At 42.0% G+C, this 14,655-nt stretch overlaps 1 protein-coding gene across 1 annotated transcript; it reads right to left on the reverse strand.

Annotated features, from left to right (window-relative positions):
- Positions 1-6,731: 6,731 nt before the first annotated feature.
- adrb2a (adrenoceptor beta 2, surface a) lies at positions 6,732-14,076 on the reverse strand. Its single transcript, XM_084042018.1, has 2 exons — positions 13,911-14,076; positions 6,732-13,292 (listed from the first exon to the last, which is right to left on the reverse strand). Exon 2 carries the CDS (start codon positions 13,287-13,289, stop codon positions 12,081-12,083), a length of 1,209 nt encoding a protein of 402 aa, XP_083898144.1. The 5' UTR covers positions 13,290-13,292; positions 13,911-14,076; the 3' UTR covers positions 6,732-12,080.
- Positions 14,077-14,655: the final 579 nt, after the last annotated feature.

Raw genomic sequence — 14,655 nt, forward strand, 5'->3', positions numbered from 1 at the left:
AAGCTCTCAGAGTTTTTGCAGCGTTTGTGTTGAGCTTTCGAAGGCGGGAGGTGTCAAGGAATTCTGGATCAAGCAGTAATTGATGAAGCAAGAGGAGTCGGAGACACTTAAGGTCCCACTCCCAGCTGTACCCAAACAATATATAGCAGGCCTGTGCCATGACATCTTGACTTTTAATAAGCAAAATGTCAAATCACATCATAAGGAAAAAGATGAACAACATAAGGCACAAGTGAAGGTCAGATGAAGGCAAACATAATAACAATATAATATGTACTTCTAACGTAATTCTTCCTCAGAGGCTGGACCTCTCCAGCAGGACGAATAATGAAGGATTCAGGGATACTTAAGTGGTCGGCTAATTCAATCAAATGTTGACGAAAGGAATGGCAATGGATGATGGAAAGCTGTTTGAATAAAGATTAAATAGAAAAACACTGGTTAACCTTATTTGTATTAGGGAAGGGTCAAACTAACACTATATGATTGACCCCTGAACCAATAAGGCAAGGTTCACACAACTAATATTTGTCCCATCAGTTCACTGAGTATCCTGATCATCTATTTCACCACCAAAATGCTTTTAATGTTGTTTTTATGATTATTGTAACTATTGTATCGCTTCTTTATCTTGGACAGGGCTCCCTCGAAAAAAAAGAGTATATATTATGTTAGTGAGATTTCCATGGAAAAATAAAGGCCTAATAATATTATAACAATGTATCTCCACACCCTCTGACACCTGACGGCCTGAAGTGCCCTTCCTGGGCGTGGCCGCCATTTCAGAACTCAGAACAGACTGGTTCTGGGGAACCGCTCATGTGGTCGACTTCACACTCCATACTACTGCTCAGCAACACACTGAGTGTGATGTCAATCACAGACAGACAGACAGACAGACAGACAGACAGACAGACAGACAGACAGACAGACAGACAGACAGACAGACAGAAAGACAGACAGACAGACACCTGTCGGCAGGCAGGCAGGCAGGCATGCGCGCGCACACACACACACACACACACACACACGCGCACACACACACGCACGCACGCACGCACGCACACACACACACACACACACACACACACACACACACACACACACACACACACACACACACACACACACACACACACACACACACACACACACACACACACACACACACACACACACACACACACACACACACACACACACACACATGAAGTAATTGGAGAGAGAGATTCATGGAAATTTATACAAATATACAGTATGAACAATGTCACAATACCATTGTGCATACCGTGTACATACATTACTATGGTCTACCGTACAGGGCAGCACAAATTGCTTGACTCAAGGACAAATGAGCAATTGTACAGCATGATTGTACTTGTGTGTGGCATTGGAAAAAGGTCTGAAATGTGGGAAAAGGGACCCAGCATGCTGTAGAGAGCTACAGTATTTTAGTCTGATTTTGATCTGCTTTTGCTTTATTGCATTTTGTTTGGCCATGAAAAGCAGAATGCAGCCCCGTCTTTTGCTGTTTTAACCTCTAGGGTCCAGTGAAGCTCGTTATTCAGATCCTCATAGGATCTGACTGAGGTGCACATGTGTAGTGGTTCTAGAGCAGTGGTTCTCAACCAGTGGTCTGGGGACCACCAGTGGTCCTTCAGGGGGTTCCAGGTGGTCCCCAGCTAAATGATGGAGAGTTGGTAACCAAATGGACCCTTATAGATCTTTAACTCTTGAGAGCGTAAAATGAAACCAAATGGATCTGTTAAATTATTGTTAAACATCTGCATTACTTAATTAAATAATTGTTATTTTGCTCAACGTTTGCCTGTTATCTCTCCTAATGGTACCACATCAATACAGCATGGAATTGTGGACAAAATTGTATCCAACGATAACAAAATATTCTTGGGTCTGCGAGTCTAAATCTCATCAAACGGTGGCTCAAATGCCGAATAAATAATGGTCCTTTATATGAAAAGGGTTGAGAACCCCTGTCCTATAGCGTACAGTAGTGTCTCAGACACCGTGGTGCCTCGTTCTCAGCGATCACTAGGGTGCCAGGGGACTTATTGCTCTATCACTACAGTGCAGTGATAAAGTTATTCACACACTCACTCACACCCTGCATGCATGTCGCTGCTATGACTAACATGTCTGAGAATACAGTGCTGGCATGCCAGCAACGGAAATGTATTCATTTATTTTTCTAAATGTCTCCCTCCATACTGTTTTCATTTGCTTCCAGCAGTGACTATATAAGACATGCTGAGCCAGTATGCAAAAATAACTGCCTCCCTGTAAATTGCTCTTATCTTATCCGCTGAGTCCCTTAATTCTTAAGAGAGATAACCAGGCATTAGAGACCGCAGCTGACACTTTTCAGCTGGTGAAGAGGCAGTTTTTCCCCTTGTGTGTTTTCCCGGAGTCCTTCTGTCTCCATTTGAGTGCAGCCGTCGACAGAGCACATGATGTTTTGTAGCTTTTTTTTTAACCCATTAAGCCTGAGAAAGCATCTGTCATTTTATATTTTAACCATTATTATTTTATACTTTGGCCATTCAAATATACAAGCTCATAGCGAGTGCTATGAGCTTGTAGATCTGCTATTTTTTGAAAAATCTTGAAAATGTGTGCAAATCTTTGAATATATGTTTTTTAAAGCCAACGATTGTAACTAAAATCTTTGCTTCTTGGGGGGTCCCGGGAGCAAAATGTTTATGAGATGGAGGTCGGCGGCCAAATACATTTCATTTTGGGAGGTCCTTGACAATTATGATAAAGTTTGAGCACCACTGATATCATAGCATTTCATAGCTATTCTCTTTGGCTTTTAATTGCCCTTGATCTGCTGCTATTGTGTCCTAATAATGCACTGTATTTGTCTGTGCGCCAATGGGCGCTTATTGATGCGTTGTTGCTTTGTTTGTCTCAACCATGTACAGCACTTTGGTCAGCTTCTGTTGTTTTAAATGTGCTTTATAAATAAAGTTTGATTTGATTTGATTTGATTTGATAGCAATGTACGTTTTTCAGAAAACGTTTAGGATTAGAAGACATTTGTAAATGAGTCCCCGGATTGAATGGGTTAAGCTTTTCACTCAAAGCGCCTCTAAGCCCCAACGCACCCACACACACACCCCTTCCCAAAGACAAGGGGTGATTGACAAGAAGTTTGAATTGCTACGTGACAGTTTTGTGTGCAAAAATGGATCCACTCAGGGCAGAGAAGCCTCTCTGAGCCCACAGAGCATTACATGCTGCCAATTCAATTGGAGGAGGAGGGAGGCATGGCTAATGGACTGATGAAGAGCTTTTTAGACTTTGTTTCAGCAGCAGCCTGCTGACCGGACACAGAGGTGTTTGCAGAGGCCATCACAGCGCGTTGATCTCTGTAATCGGAAGCCGCAATTCAATTATAAATAAACGGCCCATTAATCTTCACAGTGTGTCGGAGCAGGATTACGGGGATTAACGCGCGTGAATGATCAAAAATGAACGAAGGAATTCTCACAATGCATGGACAGAAATCACAGAGAGGGAGGTAGGGAGGTAGGGAGAAAAATGGGGAGGCAATAGAAAGCCTGTGAGAAATGACAGCCTAAAACATCTTAATTCCAACTCAGCAGATCATATTGTACCTTTGTTGAGGTGTACAGCAGTGGTTCTCAAACTTTTTCATGTCAAGGACCACCAAAATGATATGCATTTGGCTGCGGACCCCAGATTATTGAAAAATAGCAGATCTGCAAACTCATATAATGGTTTTCAATGTTACTAAGACCTTTTCAGAGACCAGGAAGAACGCAGGACCGCATGTCAGGAATCAATCTACATTATATTCTTTATTTTAGACTTCATTACAGGTCAAGACAGATTCAGCTCAAATTCAAACGAATTGCAGATGGGTTCCCAGATTGCCCTGCATGTCGTCTCAGCCAACCCCCTTCCATACAAATGTCACAGCCCTTTATACCCTATTCAGAGTCACACAAGAACAGCTGGTTCAATCCTTACATGGGTTTGTTTAGCTAACTCACACGTGCAGTCGACATTTGTAAATACAGTAGGTGGCGTGGATCAGCTGCTGTGTCCTCCCAATCAGGGAAGCACAGGTGCTGTTCTCAACCCCCCTGGAGAGTGCCAAGCTACCCAACTTAGAATTGACCAGTACATAAAATGTATCAATACCACAATGATTCTTATATGATTGTTTGCCACCACATGCACTATGAGCTTGTATATCTGCTATTTTTGAATAGTCAAAGTATAAAATATAGTTAAAGCCAAAGGACCACACACACACACACACACACACACACACACACACACACACACACACACACACACACACACACACACACACACACACACACACACACACACACACACACACACACACACACTTACATAGTACGTTTACAATACATTTACATTTTGTTTCTATGTTCTCAGTGCTGTGAAACACTTGCTGATGCATTCTGTCCATGGCCGCTGATGAAAACATTCAAACAATGCAGCAAGTTCTACTACTGTAAATACTGTATGATCTATGTTTAACAAAGCATGCTATTCATCTGCCCACGGGGCCTACATGTCTCATATTTAGCAGGAACCAACATTATTTTATCCTCTCAAAATACACTTTGCATGAAAGAGGTATATTGTTCATCAAGATTTGTTTCTTCAGCTGGTATGCATCGCGGAATGAGTTTTGACATCCGTTGTCAGATTTATGGTACAGTATGTTTCACACTGTAAATTCATGAATGACCTATGCTCCCCCCAAAGAGCAAAAGGGTTTAAGTCACGTAAGTCATGTTTCACACTGTGTACCATCGCAGGAATGCTGTTTGTCTGAGACACTTCAGTGGAACTGGGATATGCTATGGTTCTGAACTCCTCTGTTAAAACAATTGTCCCAGCAGGTGAGAGTAAAGTCGGATTTATACTTTGTCATACTAGTTTTGGCGTGTGAGGGACTTTAACAGTGTGATCCTTTGACCCTTCTAAACTTCCTTAGCTGCACTTTGCTGCACTTGATGTATTATCTCTTTTTGTTACTTTGTTTTAATTAACTTTTTATATGTATTACACCACAGCCCCGGGGGCACATTTCATTATTGCTTTTTGCATTACTGCACCTGCAAGGAAAATAATGACAATGAACTTGAATTGAATTGAATTTATCATTTTGTCATATTATTTCATGTTCAAGCCGCATGTCCTGTTTGATGTGCTTTCATTTCCTTTTTAGCAAGGTGTTTGATACTGGCCAGGAGGGAACACAGAACCCTGACAAATGATAGCATGCTAGTTTTTCTACTTCCTAACTCAGCAAGTCATATGTCAACCTGAGTGGTTGCCTCTTGCAGTATGTCAGTTAGACTAACGTGTAAATTTGTATTCTCAGCCGCGATTGCTGTTGTTTCAGTTTCAGGTTGCCTTCATTTAACCCATTAAGACCGGTAAAGCATCTGTCATTTTAGATTTGAACCACTTTAACAATTATTTTATACTTTGTCTATTAAAAAATAGCACATCTACAAGCTCATACCACGGCACTGTGTTATGAGCTTGTACATCTACTATTTTTGTTAAATCTTGAACATTTTTGCAAATCTTTGAATATATATATTTGTTTAAGTGAACATTGTTCCAGGGACCTCCAAGCAAAGATTTGAGTTAAAAAATGGTTGAAGATACAAGCTCATAGCGTGGCACTCAGTGCCACGCTATGAGCTTGTATATCTGCTATTTTTGAATTGCCCAAAGTATAAAATATTGGTTATACAGTAGCTCAAATCTAAAATGACAGAGATGCGTTTCCGGATTGAATGGGTTAATCTTCATTTTTCAGATGGACATTTTATGCGCTGGAAAGACATACACGTCCCTCACTCTGTCTGATAGCCAAAGCATCAGGAGATTTTTTTTTTTTTAATATGCCGTGGGATCTTCTGGATGTGTCCTTTGTATGCTGCATTACGTATTTCAAGATTGCTTTCTGGACAAGAACAAGCTGTTCCGTCCCTCAGAAAACCAGGCAGACTTGTCACACACAGCCTTTTTTTCCAAGATAGGAAATAGTTTTGTAACATTCCTCACTCTTTAACTCTCAACATAAATGGAATATAGATAACCACCAATCAGTGAGCATGCCAGCTGCACCCAGAGTCCAGACGCAATTTTCCCTATTCTTTAGGGATGGCTTTTTTATTGCACACAGGGTCATAATGGTTATAGTTGTTTTCTTTGTATATTGCATGTTCTATATGTTAATACCATATACTGTACACTGTAAATACAAATTGCCCCCTGCTAAGAAAGGAGGGGGTGCTCCCTGGGAAAGCAATGGGCTCACATAATGTGAAAGACACTTTGGGGACCTCTGTGAAAACAAACTGTCTGAGTGAGCAGGGCATGGCCTGCACAGTAGTTATTACTTTTTGGTTTATTGCGCAGTCAGGGTGTATACAGTAGCTACGCTCCTGTGAATATGACACTAAGAGACTTGCTTTTCAAACTTCATACCAACATATCGTGTTTTCTTTTGTGTGTGTGCATGCGTGATGATTGACATCGCGGGCAAATTTCACAAATGTCAGACTCATTACACATGCTTACACTACATACTAATAATGGTCTGACAACTAGACAGACTAGTTCATTGTGCCATCTGGTATGTAATGAACAATGAGGACACGTCAGTGGTAGCATTACATGCGACAAGTAGAACATTTATTGTCTTAATACAAATGGCATAGCACACTTGCATTTTATATAAATACCACAGGACTCCACGCACATTGGAAACATGTTTCAATAGCTCAACAAAACAGTGACAAAAAATTGTGCGATAGTAGCTAAAAAAAATAAATTCGTAGTAAACATTTAACTGATCTAAACATCACCCCGGCCACAAAGCACAAAGTTCACAAAAGATCGATTTCTTTCTTTTTTTATCACTGAAGATGCATTTCACTTTCTTCTTAAAAATTCACATTGATTTGTGTAGCCATACATGAGTTCATGATTAGTTGTCAACCTCCAGCAATATGCGGGCTGGGAATTCATCCATCTATCATTGCCAATAACTGTAAGCAGGCAAATGGACTTCCTAAAAAGGCATGGCACGAAATGATATTACTGTAGGCCAGGGTTGCCAAGTCCCACCTCCAACCTGAAAACTGTGGACCTGGCAACCCTGAACCCTGCTGTAGGCTGTGTGTAAATAATAATAATAACAACAATAATAATAATAAATAAAACATTTATTCGTGTAACAGTTTTCTAAAAAAGAGTTTACAAAGTGCTTTACACAATATGAAAAAGAAAAAATTTCATCAGATCAACAGGACACAACTGTTTAGACATTATGTTGAAAATTAGCACGAGTGAGTGACTCACTGCTGGTACCTAATGACAGCCAACATTGTTCATTGATCTTTGACTAAACAGGCTTAAAAAGTGGAAAAAGAGTCAAATTAAACTACAGCTTTAAGTGCTAATTCATAAATACAATGACGATGATCTGTTTCCTACGCTAGGAGGGAGGACTGGCAATGCAGAATGAATGTACAGTATTGTTCAAAGGAATAACGTGCAATTATTCAGTATTCGCGGCAGGTTATGAGCCTCATAAAATCGATTCCTCCATGATTAATATCAGATCATTTCACTGTGATCATCAATGATCCACGCTCCACCACATATTCCTGTTTGTTGGATCCCGTACGTGTATGTGTACTCTATGTTTTATCAAGGTACTGTGGCATTACGAGTGAGTTTAGTTTCATTCAAACTCCTAACCAGCTAAATCTCAATTTAGTTGCACTTATTGAATTAGCAAATTCACCTGATGTACTATTTGTTTTGGAATGAGAACCTTATTGGTCCTTCGTTGCAGGTGATTGAGTACCACAGTTGTAAAGTATGGGATATGGCCGAATGTCTAGTTATATGGGGCCTGTATGTGACACATCTTAAATTAAATGGAATTGGTTATTTCATAGATGTCAAGGTGTGAGATATAAAAGTGTAGCATGATTCATACCGAAAATAGTCGATCTACAAGCTCACAACTCGTTGTGATGTGATGCGTTGTGAGCTTGTAGATCAGCTATTTTCAGCGTGTGAGTAAGCAGCAATGAGTTGAGAGTGGTTGTGCACAGTATAGTGTGTGTATATACTGTGTGCATGATTGTGCACAGCGGGGAGCAGTTCATTGCTGTCGGGCAGAAACCTTGTATCTCCAGATTTAAACCTTTTGTGTTTTTTTCCCCGTAAATGAATGCCCTACTTTGTTGTACAATAGTGTCACGCAAAAGTAGAGGAAATAACCGATCTATAAGCTTGCAACAATGCAAGCTTATAGATCTGCTATTTTCACTATTTCAGAATATTTTTTTAAGTAAAAGTTAACGTGGTTAAGTGTGTCTGTGGGTTTTATAAATATTTTACCAATGAAAAGTAGCTTTTCACCAGAGCTTGTGACTAAATAATAACTACGATCCATTGAAATACAGGTTATTTTTTACCATTTCCTGAAAAGTAACAGTTTTGGACATGCTGTACAAGGTCTCCACTGGACAGCGATGAGTTTGTTTCGCTCAGCGCTGTATGTTTGGAATGTTGCAGTGTCAGCGAGTTAGTCAAGAATAATTGCACATACAGTAATTGCATTGTGTCCTCCAGCATGGCAAGGTGACAACAAACTCCACCCCAATGTATATGCCTTATTGATCAAACATTAAGCGTAAAATACACCGACACAGGTTGCAAGAAGACGCCACAGCCAGGAGGGAGCAGCATAACCAACTCCACAAATTAAGTGGAAGAAGAACCCCAAAACATCACCACAGAAGACTGTACACACGTACATCAATACTGATTAACTGCGGCTGATAATGGCAATTAAAAAACAAACAAAAAACCTGATGCTTTCTTTTTCTTATTCTGAGCAGTGGTTTGAGACAAGCAGTTATTATGGCCAACCATAGAGCTTTGTACAATCTTTGTTTTGCGTTGTGTGCACAGTGAAACGGCTGAAAGAATACTTGGAACAGTTGTACGCTCGATTAAACTGATCGTTTGTGTCACCGTTAATCCGAAAACAAAAAAACAAAAACATCAAAACAACATAGGAACATTCTGTGAAGCTTGTTTTTCTTTGTACAGCACATATTGACGTCAATATGTGATGACACAATGTTTGCGTCCACCACGCAGGGTCACTGACAACAGCTCTCAAAAGCTCAGGATACAGTACGGAAAGATTCCTTCAAAAGGAACAAAGTTCACAGTTTTAACAGGTTCAGTTGATGTCACTCCAGAGGCAAAATATCACATGGCAACACAGGTCACAAACAGATTTAGACTGGCAGAGAAACCCCCTGACTCCCCCCCATACACGCACACATACACACACGCACAGTCGCACACACACACACACACACACACACACGCACACACACACACACACACACACACACACACACACACACACACACACACACACACACACACACACACACACACACACACACACACACACACACACACACTCCCACTCTCACTGAGTGGCTACATTTAGCAAGCTGCTACTTTGATCTGAACATACTGGATATCACAAGACTCACTGGGGGAATGGGGTTGTCTGTAGAAACTTCTCAAGCCACAGACTGTAAGCGCAGCAGAGTATTCTCCAAAAACAGGCCTATAATTGAGTATTGAATCCTCTGGTATATTTTGCTTTTGACCCTTCACTCCAATGAGATACCATGGTCTAAAGACAGGCGGAAAGAAAATGCCACCTTACGTTGGCCTGCTCATCACCACCTCCAAACTGGAGATGGTGCAATTTGTTATCTAATGATTCTTGGCCCTGCTTTTGGGTGGGGATGGGAGTAATCCGATACTTGAGCTAAACAGTGGAGATAATGGATTTATTCATGTTTATTGGGCTGGGCTCAGCTGGACCAGGGCATTTCCTGGGGAGTGCAAAGCTAAAGGGAGTGACAGAGAGTGAGAGACAGAGAGACAAAGCGTACGTACACAAGAGAGAGAGAGAGAGAGAGAGAGAGAGAGAGAGAGAGAGAGAGAGAGAGAGAGAGAGTAGGAGAAAGAGAGAGAAAGAGAGACAGAGATATAGAGATAGTAGTAGTAGTACTAATAGCTGTAGTAGGCCTACAGTATATCTTTAATTGTAGCCTACAAACATATCTAATTTCTAATTACTTGTTTTGGCAATGTAAACAACAGTTTCTCATGCCAACAAGGTCCCTTTGAATTTAATTTAAAATAGAGAGAGAAAGACAAAGAGAGAGAGAGAGAAAGAGAGAGAGAGAGAGACAGAGAGAGAGAGAGAGAGAGAGAGAGAGAGAGAGAGAGAGAGAGAGAGAGAGAGAGAAGGCAGATGGCACACAGGAAAGGAAAAAGCAGGAATTGACGGTGACAACTGGAACAGCAGAAGCACAGATCACATGGCTCAGTGGGACATTTGGTGACCGATCCAGATTTACAGTTGATTTCCTAAAGACCCAGACATCCGTTTACGTCGAAGCAAAACTCTGGGAAATGTCAGGGAGCAGCGGTGAAGACCCCACCGGTCAGAGCCAACCGACTGACCCCTTCTGATCGCTTGACTACACAGGTTTATATATTTCTATCTTAAGTTTATTATTGTGTACCCGCCGGGTGCTGTGACTTAAGGAAATGGCTCCTCCGGTTTCGGTAAACACTGGGCAAGCTTTAGCACAGCAACAGCCCCATGCATCATCTCATCAACAAACAGGCACTTGTGTGACAAGCGGTAATTACTGACCTCACAGTACAGGGGAGAGATGTTTCCTTTTTTTTTTTTTTTTACAGTTCCCTAAAGGCAATGTAGAAAAGGTGCAAAATTACAGTGGTTTGTGTGTCTGTGAATCACTTAAGGTACCCACGTTTTATATTAACTATGCAGCTGTCATTTCAATGGTATATTATTTTCCTACGTTACTGTGTTAACAGTGGACTGAATGGCTGGGGGAAATGTCAAGCTGAAGAGAGAACATTACCCAGGTCAGGGGGTCACTACGCTAAACCACACTGACTAGAACAGATCAATATCTCACCCAAGGCCTTCTGATACAGGAAACGGTAACTTTAATCAGACGAGCTGCAGATTGTTGTTCCCTGGCTCTCTGCGCTGAGGTGCAGATCAACATAATCTCATGTGCACTCTGTGAGCAGTCTGAACGGTGCTGCGAGCGCCTGGGAAACATTACAGCGGCGAGCGTTGCCCCGGGCAGAGCATTGCTGGAGTGTTTCAGGCATGAAGCCTTGGCACCGAGCACAGAGAGACAGGTTGCACCACATCTGCTACTGCTCGTCAAACACAGCCTCCAAAATCCACTGTAAGGTGAAGGAAAATCTGAGTGAAACTAAACTGGAATGTACTGTACTATTTGTACTCACGCAAAGACACCACGGCTTTGATACCACCCTAATTCCCTCCCATGTTCTGCTGTAAAGTGGACATTTTTTATAATTCATATGCCTTCTAAAGGAATATGATTTATCGTGGTAGGTCACTGTGAGGCACAACACAAATCCACACAATTCAGATTTTCCACAGGTTTTCCCAGCCATGATATCACACTAGAAAACAAAATGTCCACAGATTCCATTTGAGCTTGCTCATTAGCAATTACATAACAGGCTAATTGATGTGAATAAATCGCTAATCTACTGGATGGACAGTGAGTCAATGTGAAATAACTTAGATGAACAATTAAGTAATACATATTGAAGAAAAGGTAAGTGAGGTAGATGGAAAAATCAACACAATCACTGTAAATAAAAGTAATAAAAGGAAAATGTGATCTACCTACAATATTAATCCGTTTGGAGTTGAAACAAAGGTCTTCTCTTGTTCCTCAGCCTAACAATACATGAACCCACAGATGGGTGTCCTGAGGTCCCTGTCAGTCAATCAGACCTTCATCGGTCAACTGGAAAGTGCCAATGGCAGCGTAAACATCTCTGTGTTGTCCTTTCATCAAAGGCCTCTGATTTCATCAAAGGCCTCTGAGAGGTTAAAGTACAGTTGTTAGGCCTTTGCTGTTCCCATTAGGGTCTGTTGTTTTGTCCACAGACTCACAGAGCCCCTCATTAGCATCACTGTCTTCAGAGCTGCCTTTGCTCCTCCCCTGGGGTTCGCTCTGCCAGCTGTGCCCACCTGAGACAAATCCATTAGAGGGTCCCAGTCTTGGGAAGCGGTTCCTCTTCAGGCACAAGATCTCCTTGAAGGCATGTCTGAACTCGGGACTTCGGCAGTAGATGAGCGGGTTGAAGGCAGAGTTGGCATAGCCTATCCAGTTGAGTATCCTGAAGGTAAGGTTAATATTGTCCACCTTCCATATGGCCACCACCACGTTGAGCAGGAAGAAGGGCAGCCAGCATAGCGTGAAGATGCCCATGATGATGCCCAGGGTCTTCAGGGCCTTGTGCTCCCGCAAGCAGAACTTGGTCTTCTTGGCGCTGCGCCCGTCACTGGCCTCCGAAGACCCTGGGTCGGGACGGAAACGTCTCTCGCTCTGGTCGATCTTGCGTAGCTGACGCTTGGCCTCCTGGAACACGCGGCTGTAAACAAACACCATGATGACCAGAGGGATGTAGAAGGAGATGATAGAGGACGTGATGGCGTAAGCCGTGTTGGTGTTGAATTCGCAGCAATTGATGTTGTCGATGCAGAGCTTTGCCTCGATGTCGTCCGAGATCCACCACTTCATGTGGATGGGCAGGAAGGAGATCAGAGCTGCGATGACCCACACCAGCACGACCACGATGCGGGCCTTGCACTTGGTGAGCAGAGACTGGTACCGGAAGGGGGAGGTTATAGCCAAGTACCGGTCCAGAGCAATGACACACAGGGTCTCAATGCTGGCCGTGACACACAGTACGTCGGTGGCAGTCCAAAACTCGCACCAGAAGCTGCCAAAGTGCCAGGTGCCCAACAGGATGTAACACGCTCCGAACGGGATCACGATGAGGCCCATCACCAGGTCAGCGCACGCCAAGGACGTGACAAAACAGTTGGTGACGTTCTGCAGACGCTGGAAGCGACCGATCGCTGTGATGACCAGGATGTTGCCAAACACGATGCCCAGAACCAGCAGAGACATGAGCATGCCCAGAAGAACCATCTCAGCCTCACTGTAACCATTATCTCCATCTCCAGCTGGGTCCACCAAGGACCCGTTTATCACTTCACTCACGTTGAGTGGGGTGGTTGGACTTCCCATAATCTGAAGAGACCAGAGATAGATAAAGTTATGTGCATGGCATACCACACACACACACACACACACACACACACACACACACACACACACACACACACACACACACGTATGGCATGGCATACCACACACACACACGCGCACAAGCAAGCTGCACGCAGGCACACACACACACGCAAGCACGCCCGCACAGGCACGCACACACACACACACACACACACACACACACACACACACACACACACACACACACACACACACACACACACACTTATATTGGACATACTAATAATTATATATTAATAACTAAGTATTATTGATAATACTGCAGAAGGAAGTATGTTTTGAAGTGAATGTATTCAATACATATGAATATAGTTAAAAAATATAATATACAATTTTCCATACTCTTATGTAAAATTAAAAGATATTTAAAATGTAGATTTTCTTCTAGAATTATTTGTATTAATTTATAATGTCATTTATTTATTTTTATTTGTATTACACAAACAAGGAGAGAAGGGCTCACTGTGGCAACACTTCAAATTGAGTTGAATAAATCCTTTGTCAAAAAGCATAACTTAAAAGAATAAAATAAGTTATTAAACAAACAAAATCACAAACCTCCACGGGTAGTTGTCCTGTTTCTGGCCTCCCATAAAAGAAATGAGAATTGTCCAAGGTTTGGATACTGTATAGTTCCAACAAGTCCTCAGCCCCCCATGTTTGTTCTCTGCTCTTCTCTCACTGTGTGTGGCTCTTTCCCCTCCACCTCTCTAGATCTCAGTCACCCAGTCCCTCGGCTCAGCCGTGTTCCTTCTAATGTGTCTCCCAGGCTATTTGTCAGAGCCCTTATAATGTTCTGTGATGACATCATGGCCAGTACTCAGCCAATCAGGTAGCGTGGCTGTGGAGGGAGCTGAAAGCTGCAGTGAGTTTGAACAGAGAGTACTCCTCACTGCTGCAGGGCTCAGATCAAGCACACACACACTCACACACACACACACTCACTCACACACCCAGCACAACAGCACTGCAGTTTGGCTGATTCGCTACGTTTTGTGTTAGATAGTTTTGTTTTTGTTTTTTTAAGGGAAAAACAACTTTTAACCACTTGAGCCTTATTTACATTTAAAAAATGCAAAAAAGAGAACATAACATAATGAGCAACTAGTAGATGGTTCTTTAAAATTGTATTTATTGATTTAATTTATTTATTTATTATTATTATTATTACATTTTTTACTTCTTCATTTAGGGTATCAGAGTTACAAAATGCGTTATAATTTACTTTTACCCAACAGCCGTAGACAGTATTACATTTTTTTTGGAAAATTTAAGGTCTGAGAACATTTTCACTCTTTCTCGG

Source organism: Gymnoscopelus microlampas (assembly GCF_963454915.1).
Source record: "Gymnoscopelus microlampas genome assembly, chromosome: 18".
Lineage (NCBI taxonomy): Eukaryota > Metazoa > Chordata > Actinopteri > Myctophiformes > Myctophidae > Gymnoscopelus > Gymnoscopelus microlampas.

Bases quoted from the DNA above. Each gene is read 5' to 3' on its own strand.
- adrb2a (XM_084042018.1), bottom strand. From the start codon at position 13,289: ATGGGAAGTCCAACCACCCCACTCAACGTGAGTGAAGTGATAAACGGG.